The 21,410-nt window shown below is 34.2% G+C and overlaps 1 protein-coding gene across 1 annotated transcript in view; it reads left to right on the top strand.

Moving 5' to 3' along the window:
- LOC109032493 (intermembrane lipid transfer protein VPS13A) overlaps nucleotides 1-21,410 on the top strand; it is a 58,735-nt gene that overhangs the window by 18,147 nt on the left and 19,178 nt on the right. The window contains exons 14-35 of the mRNA XM_072297051.1: nucleotides 267-984; nucleotides 1,990-2,220; nucleotides 2,818-2,960; nucleotides 4,103-4,292; nucleotides 5,465-5,578; nucleotides 6,440-6,619; nucleotides 7,106-7,298; nucleotides 8,015-8,175; nucleotides 9,136-9,361; nucleotides 9,696-9,883; nucleotides 10,626-10,805; nucleotides 12,030-12,384; nucleotides 13,145-13,559; nucleotides 14,331-14,670; nucleotides 15,204-15,429; nucleotides 16,030-16,132; nucleotides 16,991-17,142; nucleotides 17,829-18,070; nucleotides 18,563-18,687; nucleotides 19,522-19,664; nucleotides 20,275-20,426; nucleotides 21,059-21,261. Coding sequence (XP_072153152.1) covers nucleotides 267-984; nucleotides 1,990-2,220; nucleotides 2,818-2,960; nucleotides 4,103-4,292; nucleotides 5,465-5,578; nucleotides 6,440-6,619; nucleotides 7,106-7,298; nucleotides 8,015-8,175; nucleotides 9,136-9,361; nucleotides 9,696-9,883; nucleotides 10,626-10,805; nucleotides 12,030-12,384; nucleotides 13,145-13,559; nucleotides 14,331-14,670; nucleotides 15,204-15,429; nucleotides 16,030-16,132; nucleotides 16,991-17,142; nucleotides 17,829-18,070; nucleotides 18,563-18,687; nucleotides 19,522-19,664; nucleotides 20,275-20,426; nucleotides 21,059-21,261 — 4,980 coding nt within the window. The remainder of the gene's footprint in view (nucleotides 1-266; nucleotides 985-1,989; nucleotides 2,221-2,817; nucleotides 2,961-4,102; nucleotides 4,293-5,464; nucleotides 5,579-6,439; nucleotides 6,620-7,105; nucleotides 7,299-8,014; nucleotides 8,176-9,135; nucleotides 9,362-9,695; nucleotides 9,884-10,625; nucleotides 10,806-12,029; nucleotides 12,385-13,144; nucleotides 13,560-14,330; nucleotides 14,671-15,203; nucleotides 15,430-16,029; nucleotides 16,133-16,990; nucleotides 17,143-17,828; nucleotides 18,071-18,562; nucleotides 18,688-19,521; nucleotides 19,665-20,274; nucleotides 20,427-21,058; nucleotides 21,262-21,410) is intronic.

The following is a 21,410-nucleotide window of genomic DNA, read 5'->3' as shown; positions in this document are numbered from 1 at the left end:
ATCTCAAAAAATTGTGTGTTAATTCATCTTCAAGTGAATAATAGTCCTGAAGTGCATTTATCTAAAATTTTAAAACTTTAGATCACTTTCTAGAAACTACACGTTCTCAACTGCAAACTTGGGCACAACTAAGTAAACTCTCTCTAAAATGATGCTAATTTATGGTATTATATTAAATTTGTTATTTATATGTATGTTATTTATATTATTTGTAATATTATTATGTGTACATGAATTATAATGAATTTATGTCTGTCATTTTCTAGAGTTGGAAACTTGCTGATAATTGATCCTGGACACCTTGTCCTGAAAACTGAATTAGAGTTGAATGACATCAATTTGGAAGATGCAACCCAGATGGAAATTGAAGAGAAACTGTACGACCGCTTTTATTTGGATGTAACCGATTTTCAACTATTATTTGTTTCTTCCAAAGATGACTGGAAAAGCTTAAAATCATTACCCGACTCGCAAGTTCACATAGTTGCCAAAACCCTGTGTCAAATTGTTTTATCAAACAGTTTGAGGCCTGATTACCGTCAATTACCAAAACATAAACTAAATATTAATTTTAAAACTCTAAAATTAAATTTATCAGACCAAAAAATTGGTGCTTTTCTAGATTTCTCACACAATTTTCCTTTGCCGTCTGCAAAACCGTTTAACAGGAGTTTTTCAAACTCATCCGCCAAGTATGTTTTTGATTATCATGAAGTTTTGCCGGGAGATACATCCACAAAAGAACTGCAGAACATTAAGCACCACATCGTTGCAGCTGAGTTGAAAATAACTGCCCCTGAAGTCACTCAAAATTGTGCAGCACCGAAGTTAGCCCTTCTAAATGTTGACAAGAGTTTTATCTCCTCAGATCTCAGCGATGAAGACATGGAGCTGTGGGCATGCAAAGTTGATCTACCTGGTTTTGATGATAATATTTCCCCCAATAATTTAAACCTTTTTCTATTCAGATTTGTGATTTCTCAGGTTAGTTTGTGTCTTCAGTATATCCTATTTTAACTTTAAAACTGTAAGAATGCGTATCTTGGTTTGTGATGTTGTAGACTTCTTGTCATACTTTATTTTCTAAATTGAAACATTTTCAACATCATTTCTTGGCAACCTCTCTGATTTTTCTTCTCTGTGCGAAGTATATTCTGTAAAAATTTCAAGTAATAGCGTAGATATGATCTCCCTTCTTAAAGTCAAATTGAAGCAGAGATTTTGAAACATTGGTAACAACTCGTTTCCACTGATTTACCATTGACACAGCATATCGTCACCTTCCAGGCAAAGTATCACAAGCGCCATGCGACGTTTAAAAATTTCCGCCGCCATTTTATTTCTTTACTGAGAAATTGTTGGTTGAATCTGTTTGGAAATTTCACTTAATTTTATCGGCAGCACAAAGAAAATTCAGTGAAATTTTCGGACAGCTTCGTTGAACAAGATCTCCGTAAAAAAATAAAATGGCGGCGGAAATTTTTAAACGTCGCATGGCGCTTGTGATACTTTGCCTGGAAGGTGACGATATGTACATACTATTTTGTTTTTATTTGGTCAATATCTGGTTTTTCCCTCTCTTTTATTTTGAATGAAGGTGTCCAATACAACTGATTTGTCCCGAAGCAGTACTGATGAAAGTTTTTTCAAAGCACATTGAAAATCGTTACATTTAAAGTGTAGTTAAGGTAGTGTAAAAGAAATTTAGGTTCAAGAATGAGTGCATTTTTCTGAAATTTCTTTATAGTTTGAAACTGTGCATACCAATCTGGATTCTTTTATAAAATGGTACTTTATTCTTTGCATGCATGTTTCTCAAGCGAATAGTAATTCTAGGAGACTGGGCATTTGCCTTGGCAAGCAAAGAATGAACTGTGGCTGTCTAGGCAATTAGCATTATTCCTATTTTCTGAGAAATGTTGCCTCTTTAGGTTTTTGTCATGAAGTAGGAGTAGTTTTATTCATTGAAGAGATCAATTTTCTTTGCAGATTGCCATTGATCTGAACCGCTCAAGTGATAACACTGACAAAGGATATCTACAGTTGAAAATTGAGAAGTTTTGCTTGGATGTAGCGGTTATGGAGTACGGTCCTGCTATGCAAGCATCCGTTTATAGCATTTCCATTCTAGATTTGCTTCATAAAACAGCCAATGGTGAAAGTTTAAAATTACTGTTGACTGAGTCTTCAACAGAGTTTGCATCTTTACTGTACCGAAAGGTAACTTTTTTTCGTGTTCATTTTTCTTACATTTTTAATGTTGAAATCTGCTCTTTCCTCTGTCTCAAAAGGTTTTTTTAAATGTCATTAAGTATGAGGTAAAGTAGAGTGAAACAACCGGGCGTATCTTGTTGCAAAAATTTAGGGAAAAAATAATTAATATCACCATCCAATGGCAAAAAGATTCACAGCCGATTTTAGTGCTGAAATTTGATTTCAATGTTTTCTCAATTTCAGGGTGCGATAATGTCCATTTATGTCCTGACTTATTGTGGAACCTTTCTCTCTTTGACTAAATTAAGGACCTAGTGGGTAGAATTTTGCCAAGACAGTGCAAATTAGTCCTTCATCTATAATTTTCCTATCCTAAAGCTCTGCCCTTTTTCCGTGAATACATTTTGAATTTTTTCTAATTTTTCTACGAATTACTCTGAATGAGTGAATGTTTATGAACTTTGGTTTCCTGTAAATGATGTGCAAAACTTCACAATCACATCAGCTCTGTAACCCTTCTGTGCTCTTTTCCCAAAGGTTTCTCCAATAATTGCAGTGACTCTTTCGATTTCATCATTTCCATTCTTTTTTTTCCTTTTTCAGGTCAGTTCAAACTGTCCAGATTTTAAAACGCACTTTCATAATGTGGAGCAATCTTTAGTTCTTGATTTTTCTAAATTTTCACTAACATTTCATCGCGGTGCGTTCATTACTCTTCATAAATTTCTACAGTATGTCATTCAAAAGTAAGTTACAGCCTGTAGCTGGATACTATTTTAAAGAAATTGATATTGGAGGTATTTAGGTGTCTAACTTGCAGCACTTGTAAGCGGTAAACATAATTAAAATCAGGGTTTATAAGCTGAAATTTGCATCCTATGGGTTAAACTCATCTTTAATGTCTTCCCTGTTCATTTCATTGATGATATTTTTGGATTTTAATGTATCAAGTTTTGACCAGAATTGATGAGGCTTTAGAAGGTCCATAAATATTACCTAATATTTGTTTAAAATCTTCCTCTTATTTTGTAACATATGTCAGTAGTTCAAACCCAGATCTGTTATATGAATTACTTATCGCTGGGTAGAAGCCGTTCATTCCTAATTTGCCGTGCGAAGGAAAAACATCGTATGAACATACGTATTTTGCCTAATTTCTCCATATGAAACATTCATTTGTGAGGAAAGTTATGAATATCTTGCTTTGTAATTTTTAGACACCGTACATAGGTTAAATTGTGAATGAACTTTTCTGGAAAATTGGAAGAAAAATATTCAAAACTTTCTCAATAAATTCATATTTTGTCAAAAGAATTTGGCAACGCCTGAGAATTCATACGGCGTTTCTCCTCAGCTGGGCAGTATAGTAATCATTTGTTTTCTGATGATACACGGCCAAAACAGGTTTTCCTCTCTGAGAATTACACAATGTTCAAATTTCCGCTGGGCAGTATAGTCATTTGTTTTCTGATGATACACGGCCAAAATAGGTTTTCCTCTCTGAGAATTACACAATGTTCAAATTTCCTCTCTCATTTTTAACTGAACTCAGTGCAGACTTAGACCTCTATTCCCCAAGTGCTGAGTGAATACATAAATGTTCTGTGCAACTGGGAATATTTTATTTGATTTATTATATATATGGGCACTTCATCAGTGTAATGAGTGTATCCAAAACTAAATAAAATGCTGTTGAAAAAAAAAAAGAGTTTTTGATATTAATTAATGGACTGAACAAGTTGGAAAATCTTCTCAGACGGAGGTTGGCGCTGAGAAAAGTTCTTTTCAGGCTTGTTGATTTGAGTAAGCTGTAAGATCTTTTGTCTTACTTTTAAATCTTTACAGGTAATATTTTTCTAGCTCTTTTGTCTCTCTTTTGTCTCTCCAGGGTCAAAAGTCGACTTCACAGTTTCAATGCTCAAGGATTTAAAAGTTTGTTGCACGGTTGTCTCCACAGTTGGCACAGTAAACCTGAGGCTCCGATCCCTCCCGGAGCTACAAAATTCAGCTATTCAATTCGTTTTTCGGAACTCTTCATTAGGTTATGTAACGCTGACAGTGATTTCTTGGATTTCAGAGTAAGTTAATTTTTTTTATTTACCCTTATAGGTATCCCAACAAATGTTGGCCTGTAAGCTAAATATCTACTCTCTGATCAGAAAGAACAAAAATTAGTATGTTCATTTTTGCTTTGAATGGGGGAAAACTAGGGCAACTTTGCTTCATTCTCTCCCAGGTAGAATTTTTAAAGAGGGAAGTTGTTGTATTGTTTCAATTGATTGAAATTATTATGCTATAAAAAAGAAATTCTCGATCAACACATGGTCAATGTACTACAATGCTCATGGCAGATAGAGAGCATTAGTGTCAACCAACCACTCCAGAAATCGAGATTTGCACCTTGAATCAAGAGAATAGGCAACATGCAACTGTAACTACTAATAGCAATAATGTAGAGGTCACATCAAAAAAGACGGCAGCCGTTAACTTTTGACTGTCTTGCGCAGTTTAATCGATTCTTGTATCTGCATGGCAGCATCTTTGCGTTTGGTCAATCCTCAGTAGCTGTTAATCAGTAGTAGCTTAGTCATCTGGAAATGGAAAGTAAACAACTATTTGATGCAAGCTCCAGCAACTTTCATCGCAATTTCCTCCTTAAAATACATATACCAAGTACCATGGAATTGTAAAAATTTGACGTAAAATTCTGAAAAGTTGACAATATGATAGCTAGTGATAGTAATGAATTTTACTTGGTCTGGCACTATGTTGTTGGTCCGAACGATGTATATCTGCGTCCAATGTTCCACATTTTTCCTCATTTTACTTATAGAAGGATGATGGATCATTTTTGTTGAAAGTATCATGCATTTTTTTTGTCCATGAATATACTGTGATAATTAATATGAGACAAAAAAGTGTGTAAGCACTGTCTCAAAAGAAAAAGAAGGAGCAACACTTTGGTAAGATTCAATGAAGATGATTGTTTTTGTAGTTTCACCATCAATATACTGTGATACCTACACTTGTTCCATAGATTTTTATGTCAAACAAGTGTCTCTTCAAAATGTCTATGCTGTTTTACTTCTTTTTATTGCCTCAAGGTGTGTTCCATTATTGAATGACAGATGAAATATTTTTGATTATTTTAGGGTTCTCAAAAACCATACAACTGTTTAGTTCAGCTGTCCAATTTTTGTTTTTGTTTTTTTTCATTTCTGCTGATTTAATTCAATTCCTCTTTTTCAAGCTTGGTGGGTTTGAAACGGACTGCACTTTCAAGGCAAATGAGCGAATGATTTTACGAGTTTATCTCATGAATATAGGCATTGATGAACTCTCAGGATGTCCCCTATATCATAAGGTAAAGTAATTTCAGCCGTATCCTGTTAATTGCATAATGTGTTTTTTTTTTTTTTTTTTAAATTGGTTGTTGACAGAATTCAATATACATAAATTGTCACCACTAACAAATACAATTAAATTAGATGGTATCTATTGACATGAACTAATTTTGATTAATAATAATGATGTAACAATAAAGAGAACGTGTGATAAGTAAGCACTTATCATATCGGACCGTGGCATTTAATATCTCCGGCCACCGTATTAAATCATTGCAAAATGTGTCAACATTTACGGTCCATGCCACAAAAAGTGGTGTATGCGAAGGAGGGAGAGTCAGTGACCAACTTCGGATATTGTTTAGGGTCAAATCTCAGACACATTGACTCATTTGTACAGCTGGGGATTTCCAATAAACAATAGACCAGGCCGCTTACTTGGCTTTGTCCCCCAGGAGCGCCTTTTTATAGTCTTTAAATATAGTTTTAATTTCAGGGTCATGCCAATTAAAGGTATGATTTATCGTATAAAATTCATCAAAGGTCAATTGAATCAGTGAGTTTGAAAACACACCAACTCGGAAACTCGAAATTGATTCAATTGATGTTGGTAGTAATGATGATACTGATGAGTGAAAATTTATATTCTTAGCAGTAGTGATTCATTAGAAACCATATCGGTTGTTATTTGCTATGGCACTGTTTATCAGGGGTTTCCTTCCCTTGGTACAACACCAATGGACTGATTTCAAACATTCCAAGTGTGTTAGTAGTCAAAAATATGATGCAAGAACGGTTTTATTTTCTGGTTTTGAAAGTTAATGTGACTTCCTCCTAAAATGTGCATTGGATTCAATTGAATTTATGTGTTTGTTCTACAGGTTCTAAGTATGGAAGGAGATAAAGTGTTGGATTTACGGTATGTTCGCCACAATCCACGATTTTACGAAGCAGCTACTATTAATTGCAAGAGAGATGATGTTAAGTCAGATGGGAAATTGAAACTGCATCTTGAAAAAATCCAGATTGTTTTCTTGAAAAAGAATCTTGTAGAGTTGCAGGTTAGTTCGTATACTTTTCTACAGATCTCTAAGAAATGTCCAAATTTTTCATCATTCTTGACAGTCGGTGTAGGTTTATGTGGTTGATATGACAGGGGATGACCACCAGATAGAGTAAGAATCAGTGCTCTGCAATCCAAGTTTTCTCATCAAAATTTCATGTAGAACACAATAAAAATGATCAAAAAGCACAGAATCTATTGATCAAAGAGAAATTGAAAACTTTGTATCAATAGCAGGCCAAGTACCAAAAAATCGGAAATTGGGTCATGGGCTGTTCATAAAATATGCGTCATTCTGCAAAGGGGCGGCAGTGTAGAGGAGAAAGTTACGCCCTCTTCTTTTTAAAATTTTGTTTGGACATTTGTGTAGTGTAAATGTAACTGAGAAATTGTTTAGGTGAAATAGTGTCATCTATGAACAAAACTTAAGGTTTCAATTTTTTATAATGTGTAATTTGATTTGTTTTGCAACTTCTGTTTTCAGCATTTTATGGAGCCATTTATCAAACCTGGGCTAATGTCTTATGGTTATCATCACTGTCTTAAAATGGTGAAAAATGCTGCTGCGTCCCTTCGCACCTGTAGTACACGGCTCCATTTTTCTATTCTTATTCATGCTCCTGTCTTAGTTCTGCCGCAAAATTCTTTGTCGCCAAATGGTATTTTTATTAATTTAGGTATGTCATTTTATAATTTTTATTTGTAAGTTTTGAGGCTGCAAACAGTATGTTTGAGAGGAAGAGAGTTGAATCAGAACTTTTTAGATTTTTTCATATGATGGCAATGGCGAGGTGATCTTCATAAGCCTTCATTTATCTGTATGAACATCCGTCTAGACAACACTGAACAGTAGATATAACTGTGATAGCCATTTTCAACCAGGGCTCAAAAGCAAGATTCTGGAAAAGTTGGGAAGGAAATCTTATCCAAAACAAGCCGAAAATTTTATGAAAAAGATTAATTAAGGTTTTCCTGTTTGATTCTTCTTTATCTTTGGAGTTTTTGTAGGGTATAATAATAAGGCATCAAATAATACTTGATATTTTGCATGTATTCTTAATTAAATTTGCGAAAGAAAGACAGAAATGTTGATTGGTCAGTAAATACATTTATTTAAAAGTGCTTTCACAACACGAAGTCTTAAACATCTTTCGAAAGAGAGATCAATACAGAGATAGACTTTAAGAAAGAAAGAACAATATTACTTCGTAAGTCTCTTATCATTGCAACTTTGGTGCACCATTTTGAAAAATTAGAGACTATAAATTTCAAACAAGTGATAAACTTGAATTCACAAGTTTAAATCTGAGTTCTTTCAATCAAAATGAATCGTCAGATTTAACTTTAGAATTGGACTTCGTTAAAAATAATCTCAATTTTGTTTCTTCACCAGGTGATTTAAGTATAGAAAACTTTTTCAAAGAGGCCCCTTCGTCAATTCTGAGTAATTGCGATCATAATTCCAGACCAATTATTGATAATATTCTGATCAAACTAAGTTCACTCACAATGTCTCGAGCAATCATGATGTTAAATGGCACTTTGGTAGTACAGGTACATAACAATTTGCATCTCTCTTATATTTGTAGGCCTTGTCCACGCAAGCGTAGTTCGCAGAAATTTTGGGCGTTTTAGTTCAATGAACTTGGGTTTTGCAGAATACTTAAGTTATAGTCGAGTTATAATAAGTTCCGGAATAAGTTTGCCCAAAGTTTCATGAACCATGCTCTTGTGGACAGGGCTGTATGGCCAGAGTTTTTAGACTTCACTAGTTCCACTTTTGAACACCTCAGAATAATGTGTGCAAAACTCTACCATAATGTTCTTATACCTCCTGCTTCAGTCAATGTTCCAAAAAAAAAAAAAAAATTCAGCTTGTGTATTTACTTTAATTTTCTTCTCTCGTTTTCTGAAACGACTGGGGGAGGAGATTTTGAGAAAGAACATTCAGAGGGGGGGGGGGGGGGGGGTTAAAGGGAAGAATAAAATCAATTGAAGAAAGTGGAACTGATGGGGGAAAAGGTTGGAAAATGATTTGTTGCAATGAATGTCACAAGTTCTATTTTCCATACCAATTTCAGCTCGCCACGGATCTAATTTAGCATCTGATAATTTGCAGTCACCTCTCTTGATGACCACATATTTCTATTGCTTTCGCATATTAAAATATAATTTTTTCCAGAACTTTTACCTGTATCTGATTTGATCCTAGAGGATCTAGGCTCAGCCATGAAACTCGGAATGGATTTTTTCCCTCTCCATTTTTTGACAACTCTTTACAAACTGCATTTTAACAATTACTACTGTTCATTCAAAGAAAAAAAAACGTGCAGTCCTATTGGGACATCCCATGTATGTTCTCTAAGTATAATTTTAAAGGGAAAACAGGTAATGTTCTGTTGTTTTTGTAAAATTCAAACACCAAGTACTTAAACCAATAAAATGTGAGCACTTCAGATTTTATTTCTCTTTCAAGAGAAGCCTCTGAAATTCTTAATTTTGTCTGTATTTTAGGAGCCACTTGTCGAGCCTTTCAACGTTATACTAGATGTAAAGCGGTCAGTGGCATATCATAATTTTATTTCTTGTCTACCTAATCATTACTTACAATCAAATCAACTCCTATTTTACAAAGTTACTGGAAATATTGATCCTATTATCATCAATCTGGATCAAAAAGACCTGTCCACAATCCTGTCCATTTGGTCTGATAATTTTTGCGGGAGCTCTTTCTTGAAGTGTAAGTATGAATTCACCTGTTTGCTTGTTTTGTCTCCTTATCATGGCCTGATTGTGCAAAACTCTTTTGATGGACTGAAAGTGACCTAACTTTCAACTGTCTGTATAAACTACTCATGGATCAATAATTACAGTGGTCTAATGATCTGCTATTTTTTTTTTATAAAAATCCCTTTGGTAACCACAATCCGGCCTGTTTTAAAAAGCACTAGATTCAGCACTTTGTTATTCAGCAGTTACTTTCTATAAGCACTATTTCATTTAATCCATTCCTTATCTTTGTTAAAAAATCTGCTCATAAGGTTTTAATTTTTGTTTTTCTTATAAAATTTTAGCAAACGATTCGCACAGATGGCACTTGATTTCTCCATTTGAACATGGCGTTCCAACAGGACAAGGAGAGGATCACAATGTGCGAAAGCTGCAAGCGTTCCTCTATCAGCACGAGCAAATACGCAAAGAAATCAGTTTCTCAATCGGTTTAGATAGCCTTCAATTATGTCTTTACAGTGACACTGAGGAGGTGAGCCACATCATTTTATCATCAGCCAAATATGTTACAGCAAAGGGATCATATTGATCAGAATAGACTCAAAGCATCCCAGCATTGGCGGAAACTTCAACATATTGTCAGCCTCCAGCCAAAGTATCTCAAGCGCCATACGACGTTTAAAAATTTCCTCCGCCATTCTATTTTTTTACTGAGAAATTCTGTCTGAATTGAATTTGTTTGGAAATTTCATTGAATTTTATCGGCACTACTGACACAAAACTCCTCACAAAATTTTAATTGATTTTAATTTTTATTTTGTTTAAAATGAAACATTAAAATCAAGAAAAAGTAATGCAGTTCGGATAGCTTTTGTCAAAAATGTTAGGTCCGTTTATAATTTTATGTATATATATTTTTTTTTTTGACCTATATGGGCTGAATTTGAAAGAAAAGAACCGAGCCACATTAAGATCACGTGGAGGAAAAGATGAAAGCCTTATTCCACCATACATTAATGTTCATTGCTTATTTTTATATGAATATTTTTTATTTTTGACAAGAGAAAATGTACGTCTAATTAAATTCAAAACTTCTCCTCATTCATTTTCTCCCCTAAAATGTGACTCAATTTCTTTCCGTTTAAATCGAATATAACTCTCATAACTTACCTCTCACCATTCTTGAATACTCCCATTGTAAATTAACAAGTTTGATTTCAGTGTGCTTGTTTCTGTATTTATAATGATTCTCTCTTCCCTTTCATCCCGTTTAGATGCTGAGCTCCCCAATTCGTGATTTAAATCATGCTTTGTGCAAATTAGAAATGAGAGAAGCAAGTTGTTTGCTGGACGTATTTTCAGATAGGAGTGAAGAAATGAAAGCTTCACTACAGAGTTGTGTGCTCCTTGACATCCGTTTGGACAATAGTAGTGCCATAAAAAAGTTAGTGACAGCATTTCTATCTCTTATTTCTATAATTGAATTTGTTGTTTTGAATCATTCAATATTTTCTGGTAATATTTGTGAACATTTTATCTGTGATGAAAGATTATCCATTTTTCCCAGGCAGGAAGTCTTGTGGTCTCAGGAGCCAAATTTTGGTACCTTCTTTTATTTGTTACGGAGTCTATTATTCTTTTTATTTAAGTACAGAAAAGTTAGTTTTAAATGAGGCACAAACATCTTTGCAAATGGAGTCTGAAGAGAGTAGTAATGTCAAAGAAATAAGCACACATTGTTGCAAAGTGAAATAATTTTTGCTGCAAGTGAAGAATTATCCAAAGTCTCCACATGCTGTGCACTATTATTAAACTTATATGCCTGAGGAGTCAATCTAGAACGAAAACTACAAGCTGAATGCGGACATCAGTCTGCTTACTGTACTGTATTGGCTTCAGTGGTATGAAGTTATTCAACTTGCTGAGCCAAAAATAATCATAAATTTCAATCAATTCTAGAAAATCAGAACATTAACTAGAAAGATGGAAATATTGAATGAAAGATTGAGGGTTTTTGGTCGCTACAAAAAGTGCCGTTGAAAACTTCTGTGCAGCTGATTTGGCGGCAGGAATTGGAATATTCAAGGAGTTTTATTAAGTAATGCAATTTTTGGAAATTTCTGTAAAATATAGGGCACGGTTAGGAAATACAAATCCATACGTGGGGTCTGATACAAGGTACAAGGCATATGAATTAAATTTTAAAATTTTTTAGTGCACTCACTCGCTATAATTTTTTTTTTTTTTTTAATTGGAATGTGTTTTGGAACATATTTTATTTTGCCCTCAGCCTAAGTCTGTTGACGGCTGAAAGAGAGACTACTGTGCACCTATAAGGGTTCCAAAAAAAGTTTAAGTGCAAGTGAGTAATCTAAAAAATTTTAAAAATTTTATTCAGTTAGAAAGTATTACAATTTTTTTGTAAAGTGCTAGCTAACTTGAGTTGTCTGAATAATCACAAAAATTAAAAAAATTAAAAATTATGAAAAATTGAAAATTATCAGTTTCTCAGATTTATAGAAATGCAAGGACAAGCAGTTTTCCCAGTGAAAAAAATCGAGACTTTTGAAATTAAACACCAAGAAAATTTTCGAGAATGTATTCTAACAATTTATTTTAGGTATCTAAATTTTTTGGCAGAAACTAATTAATCTTTCTCTATCTCAGAATCTTTCCAGAGTCATAGCTGCAGTAACCTGTCAGCGGGTGATAACATCAATGTATCAACTCCACCGATCATTGACGTAACTTATCGGCAGACTTCTTCCGGCGATCGCTGTTTGGACATCTTGGTGGAGCGAACGCGGCTCAATCTTTCTGTATCATTTCTTATCGATATGATCCAATTTATAATGGAAGCTCTGCCTTCCGACAAACAATTTGAGGGCGGAATCATAAATCCTGGCTTTGTGGCAGAAGTTTCCTCACAGAAGAGGTGTCAGTTCGAAGGGGCGCATCTAGGACGCCCGTCCTCTGCTGATAGTACAAGTGAATATTTTTCATCCGGAGCATCTTGGGCAGACTCAGAAACTGGTATGTGTATTATTTATTTATTTTTTCAATCAGTTATTTTTTTTAAATCAGTTCGTTAGTCAAATCAGTAAGAAATCATATTGTATTTTGATCGAAAGGATTGAGAAAACTCTGTAACTGTCATTTTCTGGATACTGATTTTTTCCCCCCAATAAACTCTTATTTATTTATGACGTCTCAGAGTATTTAGAGCATTAATCTGATGAGGCCACTGTGCTCCTGCTATTTTTATGAATTCTAAAATTATGCAATTTTTGTTCAGTGAATTTACAGAATTCATCAGGATAAAGGCACAAAAAATTTACAATTACTCTCTAAATGACTCTTGCTTGTTATTTGCCCGCATTAACATCCAGCAGTACGCAGCATGTAGTGCCATCTTCTTTTTTTAATTGGTTTTGATCAAAAATTGACAAATTCATCCATCAAAGGTCCCAAGCTTTCAAAATTTTGCAAAGCATTATTTTTTTGCCAAAATATATTTGGGAGCTGAAATTTTAAAGTTAACCAGTGGATAATCAAAGCAACATAATCAATATAGGTTTTTTTCAACTTCTGAAGCAACAGAAGTGTCCTATTAAGGAAAAGTAGAAAAAATCAGCTGAAATCGATCTGGAGGTAAATGTTCTTGTAAATTTGTAAATCTCAGTTTGAACATTGTTTGAAGGGAGGTATCCGACTCACTCTAAAGTAGTTTTTGATGTCTAATAATAAAAAAGTCTTATGAGTTAAAAAAAAGAGATTCTGTTTTATTTTACAGGTTTATCCTTATCTATCAAATTACGAAGGCCAGAAATCATGCTTTTCACCACCAAAATAGCTCTTCTGGTACGGACAGAATTCTTGCTCGATTACAGCAGGCACTCTGGTCGCGAATCATTAGTCTGCTCCCTATCAGGACTGCATATTTTGTCAAAAATTCAAAACAACCTTTGCCCGAAATCTACTTACCTGGTGCTGAATCCGTGTGATATTGAGATTGAGAAAACCTTGCGCTTTTCGGATGAGGGAATGAAAATAACCACGTGTGTAAGCTCCATCAATTTAAATCTCTCAACAACTATTGTGCAGACTGTTGTCGAGATAGTGAACGAAGTCTGTGATACTTTAAGGATGAATGATGACGGTCATGATTTGAAGGAACTTTGTGGTGACAGTGACTACGAAAATCTCTGGTAATTTTTTACAACTTCCTCTCTGACCTGTTTTTTAGATTCACTTTAAGGGATATTTTACATAATTTTAAACCTCAGATGTAGCTATACCACAGGTTTTAAGGACTAAAAATAAGTATGAATGGGTCTAAAAATGCATCGAACATAACTTTCTAAAGCAATTGCATTGAGTTAATGGATGTCGTTCTGATGTTGCATTTGGTTTTGGTTTCATTGATTGTCACTTAAAATTGAAGTGCATTAGTGTCAAAAGTTTTTTAAAAACTTGGTATTGAGAAAACAGCCAATGCATGATATGTAATTGAATAGAAGACTGAAAAACCATTTTTTTTTTTCAAATCTTTCAGAAGGTCCTCAGTTATTTGAATCAGCAAACTGAAATTTTTGCTTTCAAGATAAAAAAAATTTCATAATTTTTAGTGAAGTGTATTTTAGAAACCTAGCAATGACTCTAGCATGAACTAAGTATGTAGGTAACAAAAAAAAAAAAAAAAAAAAAAAAATCGAAAAAGTGGGACTCATATGTAATTTGTGTTAGGTATACATATAAAATGAGTGGCTATGGCGCAAGTTTGGATGTTAATCCACTACTTTTTACAAGATTTTTGAATTCAAATTGTTCTGTGGCATTGTGCTGTAATGTTTTGACAAATTTGATTTTTGATGTACGTCTGATGTAGGTATTACTTTTTCTCTCGTAAGATTTTATAAAAAATGTTAGATTGAACTTTATTTTTAATCAACTTATTGTCCATTTTACAATTTTTCCAGGTGCCCCAAAAAGATTTCTCCAAGCCTGTACTTTGATGCACTGAACACAAACATCTGTTGTAATACTTACTGTCCAAAGCTCAATGAATCTTTCACAATTTTTCTTCCAAAAATTCGAGTGCTCTTTGAGGTGGAGGACTTTAGTCAACGGATTCCAGTCTTGTTGCTCACAGCTAAGTTTGAAACAAACATGAAAAATTGGTCAAGTGAACTACAACTGAAGATGGAGCTCCTGCTAGAAGCATCCTGTTACAATGGTGATAAACGAGTGTGGGAGCCGGTGATTGAACCTGTTTCGGAGGTGGAAAATGTTTATCGGCCCTGGGGGATCACGATGAAAGTAATTTTTCCGTTTTCTATACGTTTGTGCTGTAAAAATTATTTTTACTGAGATGAACCCCGTTCTTTAATTTTTAATGACTATTCAAGGATTAGAAAGATCTAGGATAAAAAGTTACTGAATTTTCACAGTGGTGTTTGTAGTTGTTCTTGTAATGTTCTCTCATTCTTTTTTAAGAAAAATGTAACGTTCTCAATAAAAAGTCTCCACAGGATTGCTGTTGTGAAATTTCATTGGCACTATTTCGAGGTTTTTTTTTCATAAATATTAAAAAATGACTTTACCTAGATCAAAATAAAATTTGAAAATTACTGTTAATGATATTTATCAAATGGAGGAACTTTACCTCAAGACTTTAATTTTTTTTTCAAACAAAATAATAATTTTTTTCCACACTCTTCTCAGTGTAAATTTTGTATTTGCCAGTGCGTAGATTTCAGGACTCATGTAAATCCAAAGAAGTGTAAATTTCTATTTTTTTTTTTTTTTATTAAATGGACTAATGTTTTTTGTTAAATTGACTAATGTTTCAGGTATTAACGGCAAAAGCATACCCTCTATCAAACCACTTACACTTAAACAAGAAAAGTAACGAGAAAGATCGAAGTAGCTGTAGCGAAGTTAAATCCAGTGACTCTCGGAGGCACAAGTCTAACTCCATGGACTCAGATACGTCCGATGATGAGAGTGGATGCAAAAATGGTTCAATGATTTTCATCAGGAAACATCACGGAAATTCTCTCCGTCCCGGAAAACAAGGTGAGGTAGACGACTTTGAAACTAAAGAATTGAATAATGAAGAATGGACTGAAAGAGGGCTCAAATTTTTCAAACACAGTCCTTCTTACTGCCTCAAATAATTAATTTCTTTTTTTATTTTAATTGTATCCCTACCTAAAGATTTTGTTAGGTCTGGACTACTATCTGATGCCATGACAACTTATCTGTCCAGGTTGTAAAATAGGGCTGTTGCAAGATCCTGGAATTGCCATGAAAATCGACACTGGATCCCCCCCCCCCCCCCCCCTACCTTCATTTGCGGTGTTTAAAAACCTCCGCTCTTGTTTTATTTTTTTAAAGGAAAATTAATCAGTGTTATTCTCAGAAGTTTTCTCTAAATTTGCTTCGCCCAGAGGAGAAAAATCACAGAAGTTTTTAAGAATTGACGTTGAGAAGATCTCCATTGAAGAAATAAATTATGGGAGGATGTCTGCAACGTCACAAGTAGAGATGCATGGTTTTGGGAGTCTCATTATCAATTCAGGTTTTTCCGAAGTAAAGTTTCGCAAGAAAATGTTTCCGAGCTTATAAGATCTTGAAGTAGTTCCTTTGACTTATTCCAAATTTTTGTTGTTCCAGATGAACGCAACAGCCTCATTGGTTTTCCTGAAGATTCAGACTCGGAGAATGAAAATGCAGTCATCGAAAAACTAGCAAACGCTGTTGGTCATCTTTTTACAGGGTGAGCCTTTCAGATCCTTTTCTTTAAATTTACTCAATTTATTTATTTATCATTGAAATGTGTTTATGATCAAAAGAGATATGTTACCATAATTGTTTGGCAATTTCACAATCGTAATAGCAATGTTGCAAGGCATAATTGAATTGGTTTCTGCTAGATGGGTGTAAGTCCAAAAAATCATAAACCCTGGCTTTTGTTAATCATGTAGGATGCTAGGGCTCATGAGTTTTAGGACTTACGCCCGTTTAACAGAAATTAATTTAACTATAGCAGAGGTACTTCAGCAGTGTTCAGTATTAGTGGACAGACTCACAAGGTTTCCTACCATACACTGGCAATTCTGCCCTTGTACACACTAAAGAAGGGCTGTGTTTTCTTTCATTGAACACAATACTTTGAGACATATCGCATTTCTTTGCAAGGCTGAGTGGCTGTTTGATAAGCCAATATAAGCTTACAAAGACTGTAGCAGACACTACCAAATGCTGAATTTTAAAGCATTGCCTAGTCTCCACCAAGTTGGACTCTGGCAGGTGATGCTTGCAGTGGTGTACTTTTTAAGTGACCCACAATTTAATCACAACACAATCGAATATTGTGAAGTGACTACCACCTAACAGCCATATCCCTCCCTCACAATGTCATGCCAACTTTGCCCAGCAATTTTGCCTGAATATTTACGAAGAATGTTACAGCAATGCAATCATGCAATGTTGTTGCCGCAGTACTTTTGAGGCAAATAATTATCCATCATTTGAAATTTGAAATTCTGTGATGATGATGGAGGTTAACATAAATTTTTTTTTGTCACTTTGAACATGTACCCAGTAGAACATGTAGTTTGATTTGTGTTCTCAGTGAAAGTCTGGATAGTGAAAGTAGTGATCAAGAAAACTCCAGTGAAGCTGAACATTCAATTGAAACCGAGGAAGAGACTGAAAACGAAGTCAGTGTAGGAGCAAGCACAGTCGTTGGCACTCAAGAACGAACAGTTTTTCTGAACAATCGAAGTAAGTTCATGATACTTTGAACCAGAGAAGTAATAGTGAGTTGTATTTGACTGTTCAAGCAAATATTTTTATTGCTGGTTGTTGTAAATTTATACTTGGTTTTACACTCAAACAGCTCATTATCAATCCATGATCGTTTTTAGAATAGCAAATTTCTTAAGCGACAATTTATGTTAAATTTCTACAACATAGCAAAGAGAAGCACAATGTTGCGCACAGGTTTGTCATACATATTTAAGACCTCACAGGTCTGATTTCACAGGACTGATGAATCAACTCGTTAAATTACAGAATCCGTCACTTTGAATTAGCTTGAAGCCCTTGAAGAGACCAGAAGATCAATTTGTTAACTCATGATTCGATAAATCAAGGTCTTAATGTATTTGGTTTTTGTATTTAATTTGATTTTTTGGATCAAAAATTCTTAACAATGATCTACCAAAACAAATGTGAGTAATGAGTCAGTTAAAGTCCAAAGGATTTTGCCATAGGACTAAAAGGATTTTTGGTAGTGGGAGTGTAGATAATCACAATAACAAAATGGGGACGCAAGGCCAAAACAGGCTAAAATGTTTTTAGTCTTGTTTTCCCATTTTGTTATCGTAATTATCATGTACATACAACCTTTTGCAAAATAAAATTATGCTGACTCTCTTCAACTCCTCTTGTTTTTTTTTCGATATCAGGTGATTCTTTAGATTCAGGGCTAGAACCAGAGATGCAAACAGAAAAGACAGCCACCTATTTCATAATTGAGGCGAAAGACTCATTAGAAATAAGTCTATCATCAAATACAATTCGTGTTTTGACTGAATTGATGGATGCCTACATCACAAAGACTCCGCTGCCTCAAATTCGCACAAATCAACTAAGTTTGCACAATGATATTGCTCCTGACTCTGTCATCACTCTTTTCCAAAGAACGAAGGTATTTTTTCCAGGACTCCGTCTTGATTTTTGTTCCGTATTTTTCCGTTCTCCCTTTGTGCCTCACAAATCTGAAAAATCTGCTGTAAAACAGCAATGATGGTAATATTTAAGGTTTTCAAATTTTAACTATATTTCGTTTTTGTTTTTGTTGTTGTCACCTGAATTCACAATCAAGGTCACTAGCGTTAAAGTAGATACTGTTTAATGGATTTTTCTGACGTCATAAGTGGAAGTAGAAACAATGAGCGCTCATCGGTAATCCAAAGTAATAACAACGTGTGCGGCTTGTGAAATATTTGGCATCATTGATTATGGCAGGCTATTCATTTCAACTTCGCTTTGCAAATGTCAGAAAACAGCTGGAGCTTTTCGTAACTCCTTCCAATGAAGACAAAAAGAAAATACATTGGTGAGAATTATCCAATATGTATGTAGAATTTACAAGTTGTGATATTTGAAAGTCTGTTAAATTTCAATCCCCTTTTTTCAGGGTGGCGGGTCGAAAGTGCTCATCAGATCATCATACAGCATCTCTGACTCAACTCCAAGTGGCTCACAATCTGGTTCAGTTACCCCTGACACTAAAAATTCTGGATTTGAAAATGATATTGAAAGGTAAATTTCGCAGCAGTTTGAAGAGGTTGAATTCCTGTATTGCTAAATCATTACTCTTACATTCGAAATAATGTTCAAGAAAGTTGACTGAAAATTAAAAACTAACGGTGGATCAAAAATATCTTTGAATGGTCTTTAGAATTGACTTAAGAATTGTGACAAAGTTGGACAATCTTAGCAGTGTTGCATGGTAGAAACATAAAATGCACACAAAATGCCTCATTGTTACCAAGGCTAGCAATTTGCGTTTTGTGATTTGCAGTCTTCCAGCACTGCTTCCACAATATGGTTTTCTGTGTTTTATACTTTTGCTAAAAAAATTGTGTTCCATTAATTACGCCATCACAATTTTAGACTAAGGCTGGTATGGATCTGTACGGACAAACTCTCCTCAAATTGTATCAATAAAAAGGATCTTGTAAGAGAACAGTTGAATTTGGTATGATGCAAAAACTGCTAGTGTCTTTTTTTCCAGGGCTGAGGTTTTTGTTTCAATAATTCTTTTAAAGAGTCAATCCCATCTTAAAATTGGCTTTAAGTCTTGTTTTGGGACCAAACTAAGTCCAGGATGATTTTTCACACCACTTTCATGGCTGTATTTAAACTTGAAATGTATTATTGACCCAGAACAACTAATAAGTAGGAAAACAGATTTTAGCAGTTTTTGCACCATCCGAGTCAATTTTGTTGCTGTTGTTTATCATGCAATTTATATTGCTTTGTTTACTGAATTGATAATCATAATTAACACAACAATTCCCTCAAACTTTCTTCATATTTTCTCAGAGAAAAAAGTGAGAATTAATTGCAATGTAACATTTTCCTGTGTTTTAGTTTCGAAGGAGGCTTTGCTGCTTTATCATCAAATGAAAAAACACTTGATGGTGAAGTGAATTCAAATTTTGAATTTATGACAGACACAATCACCAATTTGTACAAAAAAGTGGCCGATTATTACCTACATATCAATGTTCCAGGTAATAATGAATTGATATTTGCAACCGTCCACACAAAGAGGGTCCCCCTAGTTCCTGGTGAAAATTTTTTCTAGTTCATTTTTAGTCAACATGCATCAAAACCTGGTATTTAATTTTTGCTGGAAAATGTTTTCCAATATTCAGAAGATTAAGATAACAGTGGCGTAGCTATTTTTTTGTGCTATTAGATGGTATAAAGGCATTTAAATAATGAGAAAAGTCCCAAATACCGATAGTAACAGGATGGTGGTTTACTTGAATTTAACAACTTTTACCCTTGAACACATAACCAGATAGCTTTTTCGCATAACTCTACATTTTTAACCGGAAACTTGAAATGCTCAATACTTTGGTTTTGTATTTTGTTTTTTAGTTTTTTATGAACATTTTTGCATTTTTTTTGTATTTATTTCTAAGTAGGTATTTTGGTAACAAAATATTTGTTTATCATTCCTCCAAGCAACGCCTCTCTCGCCAATTCTCAGTATTTATTTTGTTGACTGAAGTTCATTTTCTTGCAGATGGTGTCACATCCCTACTTCAAATTGATCATCATGTTGCAATCGTATGTTTATAGATAAATTTTTTAAATTTCTTGTTTTTTTTTCAGGATTCGATGTTCTCAGAGTTTTATGCCCTCAAAGAACTGTGTCGAAATTTCACTTACTGCAACCCATAAAAAATAATACCCGCTATTATATTAGCCTTGATATTCAGGCCAATGAGTTCAAAAGAGTAATTCATGTGCGGTCCCCATTGCAGGTATGCTTTCTATTTTTACTCTTTTATTATTTTTCTTTTTTAGTAATTTGTAAATTTCAGAATGAAGATAAAGTATTATCTTTTACACTTGGAAACGGGCACCTGTTCATTTGCTTTGTTCAGAGCAATTTGGTCCAAAAGTCCAACTTGGTGATTTTTTCTTTCTTTTTTCTTAGACCATTATCCAGCACATAACCAGGTCGCCTATCTGGTTGACTATGTGGTAATGCAAATCATCATTACGTATTAAATTTAAAGAAAGATGTGTTATCTCTCCCAGGAGGGATTTTTTTAAAGAAACCCTGCTTGAAATTGAAATGTGATTTCCTGAGGATGAAACCTGATAAATGTGAAGCAAGAAAATTTCAAGCTTTACCAGTATTCATTTTCTGAGTTTACATTTTCGTTTTTTCCAATTCTTTTAGAAAGTTTTTCTGACAGTTAAAGTCAATTATTTTTTTAAATTTACAAAGACTTTCCGACCCCTCCAGAGAGCAATTTTTTCCCCCTTACATTGAATCAATTTTCATAATTCAACAGTTTTAACCGCTCATAATTATTTTTAGCTAGAAATAAAATTTTGATTATTGAACACACCGAATAGCATGTCTTTAATTTTTCTTTGATTTCAGGTAAAGAATGACACTCAATTTCCCATCGGATTATATTACAAAAAAGAAAATCTTTCTGCTCTTGGCTACGAACCAATCGGGGAGTCTATCAATCCATTCGACGATTTCAATCGAATCGCTATTCTCGAACCAGATCAGACTTATACGGTGCCTTTACTTGTCGCTTACCACTGCCATATATTTGTCATGCCAACATATGTAGAGTAAGTGCTCTTTTTTAGTTTGTTCAGTCTTAAAATATTATCTTATCCCGGGTTTTCTTTTTTCAAGGCAATATATTCTCATATCCTACTTTATACTGCTGCATCAAGCAAAAATTTTGTATTTCTACATTTATTTTGTTGAGATTTCA

The sequence above is a fragment of the Bemisia tabaci genome, chromosome 2 (genome assembly GCF_918797505.1).
Source record: "Bemisia tabaci chromosome 2, PGI_BMITA_v3".
NCBI classification, from domain to species: Eukaryota; Metazoa; Arthropoda; class Insecta; order Hemiptera; family Aleyrodidae; genus Bemisia; species Bemisia tabaci.
This window is presented reverse-complemented; position numbering and strand designations above follow the sequence as displayed.